The sequence below is a fragment of the Vipera ursinii genome (genome assembly GCF_947247035.1).
Source record: "Vipera ursinii genome assembly, chromosome: 11".
Taxonomy (NCBI): domain Eukaryota; kingdom Metazoa; phylum Chordata; class Lepidosauria; order Squamata; family Viperidae; genus Vipera; species Vipera ursinii.
Window position 1 is genome coordinate 15,166,119 of NC_139524.1, and position 18,077 is coordinate 15,184,195.

The 18,077-nt window shown below is 45.7% G+C and overlaps 1 protein-coding gene across 1 annotated transcript; it reads right to left on the reverse strand.

Annotated features, from left to right (window-relative positions):
• Nucleotides 1–204: 204 nt before the first annotated feature.
• On the reverse strand, nt 205–17,482 carry GLDN (gliomedin; the record flags this gene model as incomplete). Its single annotated transcript, XM_083371089.1, has 10 exons — nt 205–1,037; nt 3,204–3,354; nt 6,397–6,522; nt 6,604–6,687; nt 9,027–9,161; nt 10,303–10,449; nt 11,524–11,622; nt 12,235–12,252; nt 12,853–12,904; nt 17,114–17,482. 10 exons carry the CDS (start codon nt 17,480–17,482, stop codon nt 524–526), a joined length of 1,695 nt encoding a protein of 564 aa, XP_083227215.1. The 3' UTR covers nt 205–523.
• Between the last annotated feature and the right edge of the window lie 595 nt (nt 17,483–18,077).

Below are 18,077 nucleotides of genomic sequence, written 5' to 3' on the forward strand. Positions count from 1 at the left end.
GTGGGAAGAGCCTTTTTATACAGAGCACGCCGCTAAGATTATTTCTTTTATTCCATCATAAGTTTGGCTTTGCGCTTTGGTGCATATGTGCAGGTGGCCTTTGCAGCAACACAAACATCAAAATAGAGGAAGGCAAAGGAATGACACCGATACGGGACAGCATGTATTATTTTCAGATCAGGCAGCAGTAAGATTACCGGGTACATTAACGGGAAATTCTTATTACAACTGCCTTAATATGGGCGGATGGGTGCAGAGTCATCTCCTCTGTAGCAACTGGAAAACTTGAGATGACCAGCACCATGCCAAGGGTGCTGAGAGCCGCGCTCGACTTTGAAAGCACAGGGAGTGGTCCTCAGATCTAACTAATGGACACATCAGCCATAGTAATTGGCCTGATCTGTATCCTGATACATTGATGGATGGACCTTTTTTTTTTTTGAACAGGAGGTGGGAATTTGAAGAGAGATTCTCAAAACAGGTCCTCTGCTGCAGAGGTGGATGGCCTGATGGCTAGGTGTGTTCAGATGAGAAAGTGGACAGGGTACTGTATCAGAAACCCATGCTCCCAGGTGTGTAGGTGCTTATTCAACCAATTGTAGGAGAGCATGGCCAACACAGGCACGAAGGTCGCATTTGAGGCTGGAGACACTTTCTGTTCGAACCCTTCCAAAGAAAGAGAGAGTTTCAGCTCAAAGCGGGCGTCAATCTGCTTCTCCCGCAAGAGGTCGAAAGCAAAGGCCACGTGCATGTGGTTCTTATCGGTGATATAGAGCACCCCACAGGCCACAAAAGCATTGCCAGCCTTGGACTGTGGGTAGGTGGTGTTGATGTGCCGCAACATGGAAAACGTCTCCTCTTCCACTTCTGCTACCATGATGTGTTCATCGGGCCGGGAAAGATACATGACCCAGATGCCATTTTCATCCACTGCAATGCTGAAATACGACTTGGAAGTACTGAAGAGATACATGCGCTCGTAGTACCAAGAGTTCTCAACGGACAGTGCTTTGGATATGCCCGTCTCGAAGTGGTACCTGTAAGGAAAATGGCAGAAAGGAGCTGAGAACAGGACAGCACCCTGCCCTGTTGACAATGACAAACACAACAAAGGCACCTCACACAAACTCTTATTTTCTTTAGGTGTAAGGGAAAAGCAATAATGAATCGAAATACATTGGTTTCGTTTTTCATAGGATCGCAATAAGAAAGGCCCTGCAGATGATCTAAGGGGCAGAGTGGTTCAACTTGGCAGTTTCCAGATGGGTAGGGAGTTCAATTTCCGGAATTCCAAAGCCAGCATGCCCATTGATGGGGATCCTGGGAGTTGGAAGTTCGCACATCTGGAACATCTGGTTGGGAAACCTCGTACACTGTTGAGGAACAGGGGAGGGGGGGAAGAAGGGAGCAAGAGAGCAAATACTAAAGAAATCTTGTGGGGGGGGTTCCTTCTTGAAAAACTTGGCTTTTGAAATTTTCGTTCAAAGGAAAGGAAAATGGGAGTTAAGCTCTTGTGCATTTATTTATTTATTTTTGTCAATACAATCCAGGTGTCTGGATGAGCATCCTGTTTGTCACTGCATTTATCCTCCTGCTGGCAGAGTCTCTCTCCCTTATCGAGCTGCTAATAAATCCCAAGGAAAAACATAATGAGGGAATTCTTCCCTGGGAGCCTCTTCACAGTGGGCTGTGGGGGCAGCCAAGTGCATCTCAGAGCGATTGGAAAGATTGCCACAATAAATTGCACCAGCTGAAGTAGTTTCCCTTGCCCGCAACTGGATAAATCAGCTCAGAAACATCCCGACAATTAGGTAGAAATAGTCCTTTCATGGAAAAGGGGATTGAGAAATGGCAGGGGGGGTGGAATTTATCCTCCTAAAAAACTACCACTTGGAGGACAGCTAAACATTTGAAATAGAGGCAGCTCATTTGTTCTTTTGAAGAATGCAGATTCTATCCAAAACTTCACCCATTTACTCTTCTGGGAGAAATATTACAAATTTCGAGAAGACACCAGTCTTTAAATACATCCAAACAACAATCAAAACGTCCTGCTTAATATGAATTGTTGTTGTTGTTGTTGTTGGCCAAAACTTCCTGTCTGCAAGTTCTTCCATGGCCAGTTGGAAGGCTCCTTTTAGACGGCCAGGGATAACTGAAAGATCTTCATCTTAATGATGAAGTCTGCCTTTTAACAGACGAAATTAGGCTGCCAAGACCCTCCCTCGTTTCCTTGCTGCGGCCCCCTCTCCAAGGGGAGAGAGCTAGGAGCAACCCACACCTGCTCTCAAACTGGGCGATGTTGCTCTTGGCTCACACATCAAAAGAAAGGAAGTGAGACAGACTCGCAGTTTTCACCTGAGACCTTGTGAGCCAGCAACATTAGGCTGGAGCTCCCACACAATTGCACACAGATGGACAGCCCTGCTTGCCACGTGGAACTTTGAATCAACTGTAGAATGTCAACCCAACATTAAAAGAAGAGATGGGTTTTTGGTAGATATGGGATGAGGGGCAGAGTGGAGCCTAAACTGTTCTTCTGCCTAAGCAAATGTATAATATAGTGGACAGACAGGTGAATATGTGGCAGTTACTGATGAGTTCCGGGCAACTAGAACTGGCACCTAAAACAGAGACACAACCTCTGGGAAGGAGACCCATAGGTTATGTAGATCCTCAAGTCTGAATATGGGGGAAGAAGTCTCTTTCCATCATTTGTCCATAGCCCCAAACGTCTTCCAGCTTCTAATGCAACTTCAGTTTCTGCGGAGGAGGATGCAATAATAGTACGCAAGCACATGGCTTCTCAGTGGACAAAGGGACACAGAATTACAGACCTAGAAATGACTTCTTGAAGGCCACACAATTCCAAGAAAATAGGAACACGAGTAGCTGCCTCATGATGAGTCTGATCAAGACTCCATTCAGCCCAGTATTGTCCAACAGCATCTCCTCAATGTTTCCAAGCAAATGTTTTACCTGGAAACACTAGGGGGAGGGTTTGATATAGGTATTTTATCCTGTAGTAATTCCACTGCTAGGATAGGCCTGAATGAGACAGTATGTGTATATCCCCAACCAGGTGATCCATCTGACTAAGCAGCTGAGCATTTGCCAGTATTTAAACAATTCGTTGGCCTTCTCTCCTGACCCTTCCAGGGAGTCCCTGTTACCATGAAGGTCAAGCTACCACTGCTACTTACTTCACAACAATGTTACGTCCCACTCGTTGGTAGTACAGAGCATTGTTATAGATGGTGTGGCCGCATCCATAATATGACCAGGGCAGTTCAATGGTGGTGTAGTTGCCATTCCACAATGCATTGAGGTCCTCGTACTCCCTGATAATGTGTCCTGTTCACACAAAGTACAAAAGTTGAGTACCCACTCCCTGAAATCCCTAGATTTTTCTAAGAATGCAATGTAGCAGTTCACATGTTGGTCTACACTAGACCTAGGAAGCCAACTTCAAGTTCACCTCCGCTGATCTAATGGTATGTGGAAATGGCCTTGGGAGACAGTTGGGGGAACTGTCTGATAAAGTATAGTTAGTTTCCATCCCTTGTTACTTCCCTTGCCAACCTATTTTCCAAAGCACCAGAAGGCAAGACAGGAAACGATGGATGGAAACTACTCAAGGAATGAAGCAACCCAGAACTAAGGAGAGATTTCCCAACAGTCAGAACAATTAACCAGTGGAACAGCTTGCCCCCAGAAGTTGTAGGTACTCCATCACTGGAGGCTTTTAAGAAGAGACTGGGTAGTCACTTGTCAGGAATGATATAGTGTCTTCTGCTTGAGCAAGGGGGTGGCCTAGAAGACCTCCGAGGTCCCTTCCAACTCTTTTAGTCTGTTATTATTATTTATCTGGGCATGTTTCCTATCTGGGCTATCTCACAAGGCTGACAATCACAGAAACCCACTGAATGACTTATGGCCAAGTCAATCTCCCATAGCACAACCTACCAAGCAGATTGATTGTTATAGAGATTAAAAAAAAGGAGAGGCCTATACATAAGTTATCCTGAGCTCCTGGGGGAAAGGCAGGATATAAATCTCACAAAGTATACATAGCTTACCTACCAGGATTAAGCAGTTGATGTACATTTTCACACTGGCTAGCTTCACATATTTTACAAAGCTATGATTTGTCCAATAAGCCACAGTGGATAGCATTTATGCCACGCCAGAGATTCGCAATTCTGGCAGGATACAAATCGTAAGTGCTAAGCCATAAGTCGTAGTTGATAAATCCCAATGGTGAGGTTTATCCATTACTTTTAACCAGGGTTTCTTGTATAAGTCCTGATTAGCTGACTTCATGCAACACGCTAAGCCATAAATCATAGTTCGCAAGCCCCAATGGACGGGCTCACTCAATATTTTAAGGCAAAAATCAAATTATGGCTCTAGAGTGATGCATGAGGCTAGTCAATGAAGGCAATGGGGGAAACTGAGCATCAGAGCCATGGCTTAGATCACTACCTAATAAATGTAACTTTTTTTTTATCCCACTTTCTAAGAACAGCAGCATCAATGGGCAAGGTCTGCATTTGCCTACCTTGTTTCCCCGAAAATAAGACTGGGTCTTATATTATTTTTTGCTCCAAAAGACGCATTAGGGCTTATTTTCCAGTTTGGGTTTATATTCAGGTAAACACAGTACTAAATGCGTCCGTCTGGCTGACAATCTTAACTGGGGCTTATTTTGGGGGTGGGGCTTATATTAAAAGCATCCTGAAAAATCACGCTAGGCCCTGTTTTCCAGTTGGGTCTTATTTTCAGGGAAACACAGTATTTTCACACTTGTTAAGAATTTATCTTCCTTTTTAAAAGAAGGGCACCCAGTATTTTAAATGCCTGAGTTTTGAAAAGGAAAGGGGCTGTGTCTTAACATGACTTCTAAACAGCCAAAGAGCCCTGGTAGCCCGGTGGTTAAAGTGAGTATTGCGGTGTAAAGTGAGTATTGTGGATAAACTCTGCCCACAGCCTGGAGTTCGATCCTGACGGGACTCAAAGTTGACTCAGCCTTCCATCCTTCCGAGATCGGTAAGATGAGGGTCCAGATTGTTGGGGACAAACACACAAATAAGGCTTCTATGTTATTTTCATATTGCATACCACTCTTAAATGTCCAGAGAGTGCTGTAAAGCGCTTTTGTTGTTGTTAGCTGCAAAGTCGTGTCCGACCCATCGCGACCCTATGGACAACATTCCTCCAGGCCTTCCTGTAGTCTACCATCTTCTGGAGTCCATTTAAGCTCATGCCTACTGCTTCAGTGACTCCATCCAGCCACCTCATTCTCTGTCGTCCCCTTCTTCTATTGCCCTCAATCTTTCCCAGCATTAGGCTCTTCTCCAGTGAGTCCTTCCTTCTCATTAGGTGGCCAAAGTATTTGAGTTTTAGCTTCAGGATCTGGCCTTCTAAAGAGCAATCAGGGTTGATCTCCTCTAGGACTGACCGGTTTGATCGCCTTGCAGTCCAAGGGACTCGCAGGAGTCTTCTCCAGCACCAGAGTTCAAAGGCCCCAATTCTTTGGCACTCAGCCTTTCTTATGGTCCAACTTTCACTGCCATACATTGCAACTGGGAAGACCATAGCCTTGACTATATGCACTTTTGTTGACAGGGTGATGTCTCTGCTTTTTAGTGTGCTGTCTAGATTTGCCATGGCTTTCCTCCCCAGGATCAAGCGTCTTTTAATTTCTTGGCTACAGTCCCCATCTGCAGTGATCTTGGAGCCCAGGAAAATAAAATCTGTCACTACCTCCATTTCTTCCCCATCTATTTGCCATGAATTGAGAGAGCCAGATGCCATGATCTTGGTTTTCTTAATGTTAAGTTTCAACCCAAGTTTTGCACTCTCCTTCTTCACCCGCAACAAGAGGCTCTTTAGTTCTTCTTCACTTTCTGCCATTAGAGTGGTATCATCTGCGTATCTTAGGTTGTTGATATTTCTTCCGGCAATCTTAATTCCAACTTTTGATTCATCTAGCCCTGCCTTTCTCATGATGTGCTCTGCATATAAGTTAAATAGGCAGGGCGAAAGTATACAGCCTTGCCGGACTCCTTTCCCAATTTTGAACCAATCAGTGGTTCTGTGTCCAGTTCTCACTGTTGCTTCTTGACCCGCATATAGGTTTCTCAAGAGACAAATAAGATGGTCTGGTACTCCCAACTCTTTAAGAACTTGCCACAGTTTGTTATGATCCACACAATCAAAGGCTTTAGCATAGTCAATGAAGCAGAAGTAGATGTTTTTCTGGAACTCCCTAGCTTTCTCCATGATCCAGCGTAAAGCGCTAGGGGGCGGTATATAAGCCTAAATCCTACCGCTGTTCTGAAAGCATAACTGGATATTCTGTTTACAAGGCCAAGCAGGGAACTCCAGGTTTACCTGTAAAATGCTCAGCGATCCAAATCTTTTCACTGGTGTGGTTTCCGAGATCGACCATCCAGGCCCCGTAACTCTGCCTCAGTTTGACGATCTCCTGGGGGCTCCCAATAGACTCAATCGTGTTTTCTAACAAGGAGAGAAGAGTCAGGGCAAGAGATAGCAGGTGCCGAAAACTTTTCAAGAGGGATTTGGAATGAATTACTGTACCGGGTTTTCTGCGCTGATGGAGATGGGCCCGCTCTTTGGCTTTCTCGGCGAGGGTATCGTCATTCGGAATGCTGCACGCCTCCCCTAAAACAGGAGGGGCAGGAGAGAGAGATTGCAGCTGAACTTTTCCCCACCCCCTCCGGAAAAAAAAGGCCTTACTTCGTGATGCTAAAACATGATTTATTTAAAATGTTTTCTTTACCTCCAACCTTTCAAGTTTAAGAACTTGACATCTTTTATCAATGTTAATTGCTGAGGATAGTCTATCTCGGGGGGGGGGGGTCTTCAAACTTGGCAACTTTCAGACTTGTGGACTTGAACTCCCAGAATTCCTCAGCCAGCCGTTCCTTATCACCTCCACCTCGGGAGCTGATCCAGAGAATGAATTCCTCGTTCCAACCTCAACTTGGCCAAAATCTATTGAGGGACACATTCTGGCCTATTTTGATGGTTATTTAGGAGCTCAAGGGTCCTTAAGTTACTACTGGTAGTCTGGAGGCCAAAGCTGATGAGCTGTGCACACACAATATGCAACTTCCAATCGTGTCTCAGCTCACACTCCAAAGGTTAAAGACTCCTGTTTACTCTTTCACCATGATGAAGAAGTGAGAAGTTCTTTTCCCTCATTACACTTGTGCTTATGGTGGATCTGGTAGTCTGGAAGGGAGTGATATTTCTCTTCCAACATTCCTTCTCCTAGGAGGGCCAGACCAAGGTCTTTATCTTTTTGTTTGGAAGAGTCAAGGCCCAAACTATCATTTGTGATGAGGACAGGAACAGGATTTGTGACTCGCCCTAACCTTTAAGGAAAAGTAGCAGAACAATCTAAGGCCATCCATGTTTCCATTGGAAGTCCTCCAAGCCCTAGAGATCAGTAAGCCCACAAATCTCAAACCAGAAGCAAACATCAGTCTCAGATAAGCTCTCCCACCCCACGTGCCACCTTGAGTTCAGGGTGAAGAAGCCGTATTGTCTCGGGGAAGGCTCCTTGGATCCTATTGCAGCTACTCCACGGTACACAGCCTTCTCTCCTTGTAAAGGAGCAGAACAGCCTGTAGATATGTTCTTCTTGAGCACTGGAATCCCTGCTTCTTTAGAAGAACATTGTCAAGTAGTCCCCCTTCTCACAAAGCAGACTTTGAAGCACCCGTAGGTGCTGTGTGAGTTTGCTCTAAGTGTCAGCTCTTGTACTATCATCCAGACCTCCCTGCTTCCCCATTAAAACTGTTCTTCAGCCTAAAGGGATTGCTACATCCAATTCTAGGATTGGCACATAAGATTCTTTCATTCTCACAAGTGAGGCTGGAGGTTCAGCCCAAATAGACTTCTGCTGCTGGCGCTCTAACTTAGTTCAGACCCCTTCAAAGTAGGAGGAAAGTTAAGTTTGTGCAATCACAATTCTCTCACATCCTGGTTTTCTCGGTCTTCAGAACTTGGTAGCTTCAAGCAAAAGAGGAAGAACTAGGGAAGAGCTGCTTTGGACCAAGGTAGATCATTCAGCCACACCTCTCACTAGCCCCATCTTAACAGCAGCTCTCTGGAAGTTCACCCCAAAATGTTGTCCAACCCCTTCTTGGAGATCTCAAGGTTGAACCCCAGAGCATTTACTCATAAAGCCTGAGCTGGACCATGTACTAGTGGGCTTTCCCTTCCATCAAATCAGATTCTCCAGAGTTCCATGCAAGGGTTTGTCCAGCTTGTCCTGGAACTTGTCCCTGGGATTGAGCCTGGAGACAAAACTCTTTGCTCTGTTGCTCAGTTTCTGGGCTTAGAGATGGATTTCAGCCTCGCTCTAGGTTCAACTGAGTACTGACAAATCAAGGCTTACCTTGCAAATGACTGCTCAAGTCCCTATCCACCCTCAATTATCTTCTCCTCCATCACATAAGACAAGACAGAAGCTAGACACAGCAGGAGATGGAACCAGTAGGGCGCCAGCTCCGTGGTGAGCTAATCAGGCAGTCCCCAAAATAGTACATAGAGGAGAGGATGAAAGCAAGATTTACTCCACCCACCCCACCCCCAGCATCCTTGAAATGGCAAATTCTGTTCCAAGCGTTGGAAGAGGGCCATGTACCCACTTCACAGGCTTGTTAGAAAATAAGCAGGGAGGCTACCTTCAGAAAAAAGACAAAAAAGGTGAGACCCAGCAAAAATAGCAGAATTAAACTCAGCTTTTTTTTTTGGTGGGGTGGAGAAGGGCAGAGATACTTCCCTGGAGCTACCTAAAGAATGATCCAGACGTAGAACGAGCAGGAGAACTTAGTCAAAGCCTGGAAGCTCAAGGGGTTCATTTGCTCTGCCCTGAAGACAATAGTGTAGAATAGATCATCTGAACAATGGACTATCTGAACTTGGAATCAGAAATGAAACGGAGAGAAAAAGCAGCAGGAGACCTGGAGTTAGCATCCGGAAGCACTCACCTGTGCATTCGGAGTTGTAGATCTTCTCCTCCTGGGACTTGGCTTTGCGTTTTCCTGAAGTTCCTGGTGGTCCTGGTGGTCCCTGAGGTCCTGGAGGACCAGGAGGTCCTGGAGGACCAGCATCACCTTTCTCACCTAGAAGCACCAATGGAAAAAAAAGATGAGAAAGAATTACTTTTTCTAAGCGGAAGCTCAAGGTGACTCGGCGAACTTTGGAGGCTTTGCTTGTTGCTATCATCATCTCCTTTCCCTCCGTCCAGAATTCATCAGAATCCAGAGGCTTTCGGCATGAATAACAACAGTGTGGACCTCTCCACCACCATTAGGTCGGCTTCAGATCATCTCTGCTGTCACATGAGTTATCTGAAAGCCGTGGACTCTAGGGAAACTCCAGAAAACCCCACTTGGTGAAAATGGAAACTTCTTCTGCTCTTAAGCTACTTCCAAAGAAGTTCTCAAAAGCTGTCTCTGAAACAGCTGTAACATCTGTCAGAAGAAGAGCATCCTGTCCTCAGAAAGGTCCACCTGAACCCCACTCCCTAGCTCTAATTCCCCAGAAGTTGCTGACAGGTTTTCACTCAGGACCAATATTCCTGAGAATCTTACCCTGTGAGGTCAGCCACCTGCTCCACCACGCAAATCCCATGAAGGTGGAGAGTTAACAGTAGCCAAGAACTAGCACCTGCATTAATTTGTTTCCTCCTCCTTCCCAAATCCTTTCCCTTTAAGAATTTTTGGGTGATCCTTCCCTTGGATGAACAGCTGGATGTAAATAAGGGAGGACAGGTTGTTTCAAATGGATCCACCCTTCAGGACTGAGTCTTTAACCAACTGTGAGAAAGGACTTTCTACCACAGGGGTGTCAAACTTGCCACGTCTCATGATGTGTCGTGATGTATCGCGGTTTTTTCCCCCCTTGCCATAGCTGGGCTGGGCATGGGTTCCATGTGACGCATCCAGCCCACAGGCCAGCAGTTTGACACCCCTGTTCTAGCATGTTTGTGTCCAGCCCATGCTCATCCCCAAGCATCAGAGTCACTTGGTTGAGTTGGGTGGCTATAGAAATTGAATAAATAAATAAATATTTCTTTTTTAAAAAAAAAAATCTTGGCTAGCCACAATGAAGAACAAGCCTTCCCCACCCTGATGTCTTCCAGATGTGTTTCAATTACATCCTCTGAAGTCAGCACATCTGGAAGGCATCAACTTGGAAAAGATTGGTTTCCAATTCAACCACCCTTGTGTTTTCTTTAGAGTCACCATAATTTCATCTTACCTTCTAAAGCCACTTCGTTGTTTGCTTCTCCTTTGTCACCTTTGGGCCCTCTGGATCCCTTTTCACCTCGTCCCCCCTCTTTTCCAGGTGCACCAATTTCTCCAGGATCTCCTTTTTCACCCTTCTCTCCGGGGTCACCCTTAGGTCCTGGAAAACACAGGAGAACATTAAACGCCACAAGAGAGAGGCAGCCGAGAATAAATGCAATCCAAAGGACTGGAGGAAATGTTTACGTAGACCCATAAAGGAGACATGAATTCAACCCCACCCAGCTTGCCCTGAGAATATTCATTTATTTATTTGTTTGTTTATGGTCAAGACCAAGTCACAGAATTTTAAAAAGGGGCATCCCATTAACACATATATACGTAACAATATATACAGTACATGTACAAAAGGAAGAAACCCAGTGAAATTAAATGATTCTTTGAAGGTGTCTATGGAGATTCTCAATCATCCAGGTCGTGGTTGTCCCAAAGGTGCTTCTTCCAAAAGGCAAGTGGACTTTCTGGGTTTTTCCCTTGAAAACATTCTGCTTCTCATCCAAGAAGCTTCTTCAGAACTGACGAAGCATCGTGGATGAGAAGCAACATGTTTTCAAAGGAGAAAAACCAAGAAAGTCTCGTTGCCTTTTGGGAAAAGCACCTTTGGGATTCCTTGAGGGCATCAAAGGGCTTCTGTAAGCTAAGGATACCCATACAAAATTTGCTACTGCCTTGAAAACACCCAGGTGTTGATCACTCAAACTCCTCATCATGAGGAGCACATACTCAACACCCAAGGCTATGTCTAAACCAGATTCCAGCTAAATTGCATCTCATTCAAGGCCCAGGTAAAATTATGTTGGCTGAGATATTGGACCAAACAAATCATTTGAGGAACCTCATTATTTCAGAGTCACTGAGGTGAGATGGGCGGTGTATGAATATTAGGAAGGAAGGAAGGAAGGAAGGAAGGAAGGAAGGAAGGAAGGAAGGAAGGAAGGAAGGAAGGAAGGAAGGAAGGAATCTAATTCCATACAATGCAACAATCTAGTCTTAAAATACAAATAGACCAAGTTCTGAGACAATGTGGGTTGTCAGTATCAGCCCTACTTAAGCCTAGGGGGGGCGGAAATCAAATCGCCAGATATAATTTGCCTGAAGCTCCTCAATGGCTCCATGGATTAAGCTGGAGCAGAGAATTTAGATCAATTTCATCACCCATCTTTCGTGAGTATACCTGTTTTCCCTCTTTTTCCTGGTTCACCCCTTTCTCCAGGAATACCAGGAGCACCATCAGATCCATTCAAACCAGGCAATCCATCAATTCCAGGGGGACCTGATGAAGTCAAAGAATATTTTTTTTAATGTTTTGTCTCTTCCCAGCAGAAGATCAGACACTGAAAGACAGGAGTTATTTCCAAGTGATGATTATCACAGGACCATGTTAGGTCTTCACAAATAACGGTCGGAGGGGAGGTGCAGGAGGAAAGGGCCCATTTCTCCATCACCACCAAGGTCATCTGAACAGCTTATTGGCCCCCAATCATCTGGTTATTGTATCGGGCTAAGCCATGGTTTGCTACATTGCATAAACTCATAGGATTCACATGTAGAGCACATCAAACCATCAACCATGGTTCAGCAGTTGTAAGGCTTTGATTTACACTAAATCAAAAGCAAGTTTAGTCATGATCAAACCCAACCATGGTTCAATAACATTGTTCTTATTTTTGTTTCAGGAATTCTACTAACATCCAAGACTCATTCTGGACTTTCAAGTGGCCAAACTCTAGCAAATTTCCAATTGGAAATTCAGCAAAGGAGAAATAAGAGAGGAATGAGAAATGAAAACCTGATAAACAGAGGAGGATTTTAATACTAAGGGGTGGGGGTGGGGGGTGTTCGGTAAGACCAAGACAATAGGGCCGGAAAAGAAAATATATATTACCTGGTAATCCCGGTGGACCTAAATAGAGAATAAAACAAAGCATTACTAATAAAGACTAAGTGTAAGGTAAAGGTAAAAGGTAAAGGTTTCCCCTGCCTAGTTGTGTCTGACTCTAGAGGGCAAAGCCAGCATTGTCCGAAGACATTTTCTATAGACATGTGGCCAGCAGGACTATATGCCAAAGATCCATGGAATGCTGTTACCTTCCCACTGAAGTGATACCTATTTATCTACTCGCATTTGCATGCTTTCAAACTGCTAGGTTTGCAGGAGCTGGGGAAAGTAACAGGAACTCACCCCATCATGTGGCACTCGGGTCTCAAACCTTTCCAGCTGACAAGCTCAGCATCTTTAACCACTGAGCCATCGCTTAACTTAATACTAAACCAAGAATGCAAGGCTTAGATGTAGGACAATGCCAACATCTTACAGAAAACAAGAGAAATATTTTAATGAGCACAACCAGGTTCAAGAGCCATTTAAACACTGGGGACACCTTATCCACTCAAGCTAAGAACACACTGTTAACTACCTTTGAAAGAGATCAGGATGGGGTACCGCATATATCGAAAGAAAAATCGTTCTTTCCTCCCAGACCATCATCACTGACATTCTTACCTGTTAAACACACTCCTTTTGTGCTGTTGCACAACTCAAGCATTACCCGGACCTAAAAGAAGAAGACATTTCAAAGGTCACCTTTGAAGGATTTGTACTTTGTGCAGAAATTTTAGAGAATTTAAATTTGGATTCCTAACACTGAAATAATTTTAACAGTTGTAGATCTGGGGTTGTAATCTTGTGATCTTTTCTTACTCCTGTTTTGTACCTTTTGGGTGAAAAAAGAAAAGAGTATAAATAACATAAAGAATGTTCAGACTTTCAGTAGAAAATGCCTGCTCAGAAAGACACATGCCCACATTTAATGCATTTCATCTTAATTTTAATTCCTAGCAAGCACAGTTTAAGATTTTTGTGAGCCTAAAGCTCTGGCAGGCTTCTGATTGTAGACTTTCTGCAGCATGCTGACAATGAGGAAAAATGGTTTCTAAAATCCTATTTTTTCCCATTCATGCCCCCCCCCATATAATTGGTCAAGACCTTCAGGAAGGGAACAAGACTGTTCTGTGCAAACAATATTGCTTACACTTTGAGAAAATGCAATGTCCCAAAGAATGACGACCGAAGCCTGTGTTCCAAGACGTGACCCAGACTAACTTTCAAAGTGAGGCCACGGGTTGACCTTCCCCCATGTGGCCATGGTGGAGAGACCAGGCAAAGAAAGTAAGATTGCTTTAAAAGCAGTCATTAGTGATTAGGGACAATCTACTTCCCATACTTCCCATACAGCCCAAATCTATCAACTTTCTAGTGTTGTGACTTGTGTTGTTGTGGAACATGGCGTACTGTAACCTCCAACCTAACCCCTTCTTTGCCACTGCAAGTTGCAACCTAGAGAAGAAAAAGAAGAACAGAGGTCCCTAATGTTGACTGGTGGAGTTGTAAAGGATGTTATGACAGGGAAGTGGTCCTTCAAATATTTGGAGCTCAAGTTGGGTTTGAAAGATAATAATCAATAACTTGCAAAGGACTCAATATTCCTTCAGAATTAGTGTGAAGGAAGTCCTTCAAGAATTCCTAGAATGAAACCACCCAGAACTTCTCCATAGGTGCCTCTATGTGTGTGGGCTTCAATTGCCAGAATTCTCCAGCCACAGCCTCACCTGATCCAAGTAATACTGAGAAATAACATTGGGTATCCTCAACATAATGAGACACCCAGGTTCATATCCAAAAGTGACTCAACCGGCACATTCATCTCAGTCAAGAATACATGACCTGTTTCTTCAGGATCACCTCTATAACCCAGCACCAAAGCCTTGGATACAAATCCTTTGAGCAATGTTTCTCAACCTTGGCAATTTTGAGATGTGTGGGGAAATCGACTCCCAGAATCCCTCAGCCAGCAAGATTGTAAGAATTTAACTCTACACTTCTTAAAGTTGTTCAAGGTTGAGAAACGCTGCCTTAAATCCTTTCAAAAGATGCTAACACTGATACCTGGCTATGATTGCATGAGATCATGAATGTACAAGGTACAATCATATAAGTGCATTTAACTGGACCTGAAAATAGATTAAAGCTTGTTTAGCACTGGCTTCATCCATTTCTTTGCTCACTTTTGAGTCTGGCCCAGTGTGAAGCATTCAAAGGCCAAAAATGGACTCCACCTTGGGAAAAGTTGCCCATCTTCATGTAGAACTCCCTACAGGGAAGCTTGTAGGACCATACATCGTCAATGCTGTGCAACTAAGGAGGCACCCATCTGCAAGCAACAGGTAAGAATGGAATATTAGCCTCCTTGAACTCCAATTCTCCACCCACGGAGAAGACAATATAGTGTGATTGAGAAAAATCAAAACTGGCTGAAAAATTAGCAGGAAAAAAAAGCAGTGGGGTCCTCCAATGTTGGTCATTCATGGAGAGTCCAAAACCTGTTTCAAAATCTTGGCCTATGGGCACCTTAGAACAAAAACAATTATGCATTAATGCAAGCTTGATTCAGTGAATAAGAAAAATGAATGGCAGCAGCCTGGATGAATGTCGAATCCCAAATGTCCAACGTGTTCCTTCTGCTCTGCACCCTGGGTTTTTCACTTTATCAACAATGGTTAATCATACCGATTTTGGCATTTCTTTTTGTTTCATAGTCCACCCTCATCCAGGCTCAAAGCATGCCTGATTGTGAAGAGAGGGACACCCTTTTCCTCTCTTCCCCACACAGCAAGGTTTAAAGAGAGATTAATTGCTCAGTTATTGCACACACACCCCCCAAAAAAAAAGACAGCGAGGAAGCTATGAGTCATTAAGAGAAAAAGCAAAGAGGCGGAGGCAGAGATGGCATCTTCTTGCATTACTTTGGCAGAGACAACCAAGTCAGAAAAGGCCCCTAATTTTTCCTTCTTCGGGTATTTATCTCTGCTACTGAAAACATAATATTGAAAATGTGAGAGGCAAGCTGTATCCTGTGATCCCCTTGCTCTGTGATAAAGCAGAGCGTAGAGTTAAACGTGAAAAACCTAAAACAGGATTGCAAGAAACGTCTCTTTTCCACCAAGCTCAATCCACAGCCTGCAGAGACTCATCCATGCCGCTTGCTTAGAAATGATATGGAATTGGGGGGGAGGATATCACTGCCTCTGAGATTATTATTCTCTGTTCGCAACAAAGTAAAGTCACAGTTGCCAGTTCTTCAGCTAGTGTTGGCCTTCATCGAGTTCCTCCCAAGAAACTAAAGTATTGCTGTAGTAGACATATGGATTCCAGCAGTGGGCCATTTTGCCATTGGCAGGTGAAAATTTTGTCAACACAGAGATTTTCTAAGTGCCTTCTAAGACAGGGGTGTCCCATCTTGGCAACGTTAAGACCTGTGGACTTCATGGCTGGCTGGGGAATCCTGGTTAGTTGAAGTCCAGAAGTCTTAAAGTTGCCAAGGTTGGACGCCCTTTCTCTAAGAGAAGCCCCACCCCCTGCTCCTCAGTTCTTAAGACTAGCATGGAAGATGAGGCAAGGTCTCTTGCCAAATGTGGTTGGAATCCAATATCTTTGGAGAGATTTTTTTCTGTAACAATGTAGGAGAGAATGTAGGTTGTCTTCTTCCAGAATATTTTTCAATCCAGACTCTAAACTTTCCATAAAGGTCCATAAAGTGGCTTTCCCAGTAGTAATGTACAGCTGTGAGAGTTGAACCATAAGGAAAGCTGAGCACTGAAGAACCGATGCTTTCAAATTGTGGCGCTGGAGAAGACGCCTGAGAGTCCCTTAGACCACAAGGAGATCAAATCAGTCAATCCTAAAGGAAATCAACCCTGGCTGTTCTTTGGAAGGACAGATACTGAAGCTGAAGCTCAAATACTTTGGCCACCAAAGGAGAAGAGAAGTCTCCTTGGAAAAGACCTAATGTTGGGAAAGATGAAGGCAAAAGGGGAAGGGGTCAACAGAGGATGAGATGATTAGATAGCGTCATTGACACAATGGATATGAATTTGGGAAACTCAGAGAGACAGTGGAGGACAGGTGTTGCTTTGCATTCCATCATCCATGAAGTCATGGAGTTGGACACAACTTAGCAACTGAACAACAAAAACCTCGATTCTTCTGGTGGTCTCCTTTCCAAGTCCTAACCAAACCTGATTTGGGTGGGTTGTTTTTTCCCAAAGTCAAAGTTGGCCACTGCTGACATGGTTGAGGAACGCTTTCCCCCAAGAGATGAAAGAGTTTGACCTAATTGGGTTTCTAGAGCTGGTTCAAGAACCCAAGTCTTCTCCTAAGTTCACAAATACCCTTGGAAGAAGTTTGGTGGAGAAGGTTGGGATTGGTCCCAGAGCTGTCCGGACTCCTTGAACAATTCCTCCAATTCCTAATCAAAAGAGGGCAGGGTCGGCAAGTGTCGCCCACCGGAAAGATGCAAAGTTAAAGGAAAACCACCCCACCAGTAGCTTTTTTTTCAAGACCCTCAAGTCAAAGTTACCCCTATGCTGTTGAGAAACACTTTCCCCAACCCCTGCAAGCAAATGACCTAACTGGGCTTCTAGAGCCGGTTCGAGAACCCAAGTCGTCTCCTTAGTTCACAATACCCTTGGAGAAGATTGGGAGTGGTCCTGGAGCAGTCCGGACCCTTTGAACAATTCCCCCACCCCTACTCAAGGGAGGGCAGGGTCGGCAACTGTCGCCCAGCCGAAAGATGCCAAGTTAAAGGAAAACTGGCTTTCACACAGACGCACAGACACACGCCAGCTTCGGGCCCCACTTGTAAGCCCAGGAACACCCCCCCCCCAGGAACACACACACCCCTGTGACTTCCTCAGCGCGCCCCTACCGGCACCATGGAGTAAGTCATCAGCATGAGCATGTCCTCGCTCTCCGCTCGGAGGTGACCCTTGGCGAGGCCGCGCCGCCGCTGCTGCTGGCTCCGCTTGGCCCGGCCAGCCGCCGGGACGGCGCCGTCGGCTGAGGCGGTGGGCGCCAGCGCGGCCCGGAGCGCGGCCGCGGGACCCCCGGAGGAGGGCGGCCCCCGCAGCTGCCTCGCCTCCGCCTGCAGCTCCCGCAGCGCCGCGCTCAGCTCCCGCCACTGAGCCAACAAGAAGAGGGTCCCGACGGCGCTCAGCGCAGAGATCAGCCCGGCCGCCGCCAGAGCGCAGCGCAGCGCCCGGCCAGCCCCGCCGCCTCCTCCTCCCTGGCCCTGCATCGCGGCTCTTTGCCCCGGCCGCCGGCCGGGAGAGGCTGTGTGTGCGCGTCCCGGGGCGGGGAAGCTGCTGCGGCTCGGCCCCGGGGCGGCTCTTAGGGCCCGTGGGCGGCTGAGTCACCCGGGTGCCAGGAGCACCGGCCGGGGTAGCAGCGCCGGGTTGGAACGGGCACGGATGCCCGGCAGCCCACGTCCCTTCCCGGCTGCAGAGTTTAGTTTCGTTGAGTTTTATTTGATTTCTATACCGCCCTTCTCCCTAGGGACTCAGGGCGGTTCACAGGGCATATATAAATAACGATACAAAAGTTAAAAGGAAATTAAACCAGTGCCCAGTTAAAAAACAACAATCATAAAGTACTAAAAATCAATTTAAAAACCCATATTCCCCCATCAGGCCAGACCAGCTAATTCAAATAAGTGGGTCTTCAACCCGCGACGGAAGGATCGGAGGTCTGATGCCATCCGGAGCTCAACCGGCAGTTGGTTCCATAATGCCGGAGCGCCCACAGAGAAGGCCCTTCCCCTGGGGGCCACCAGTCGACATTCCCTGACCGGAGGCACCCTGAGGAGGCCCTCTCTGTGGGAACGCACAGGGCGG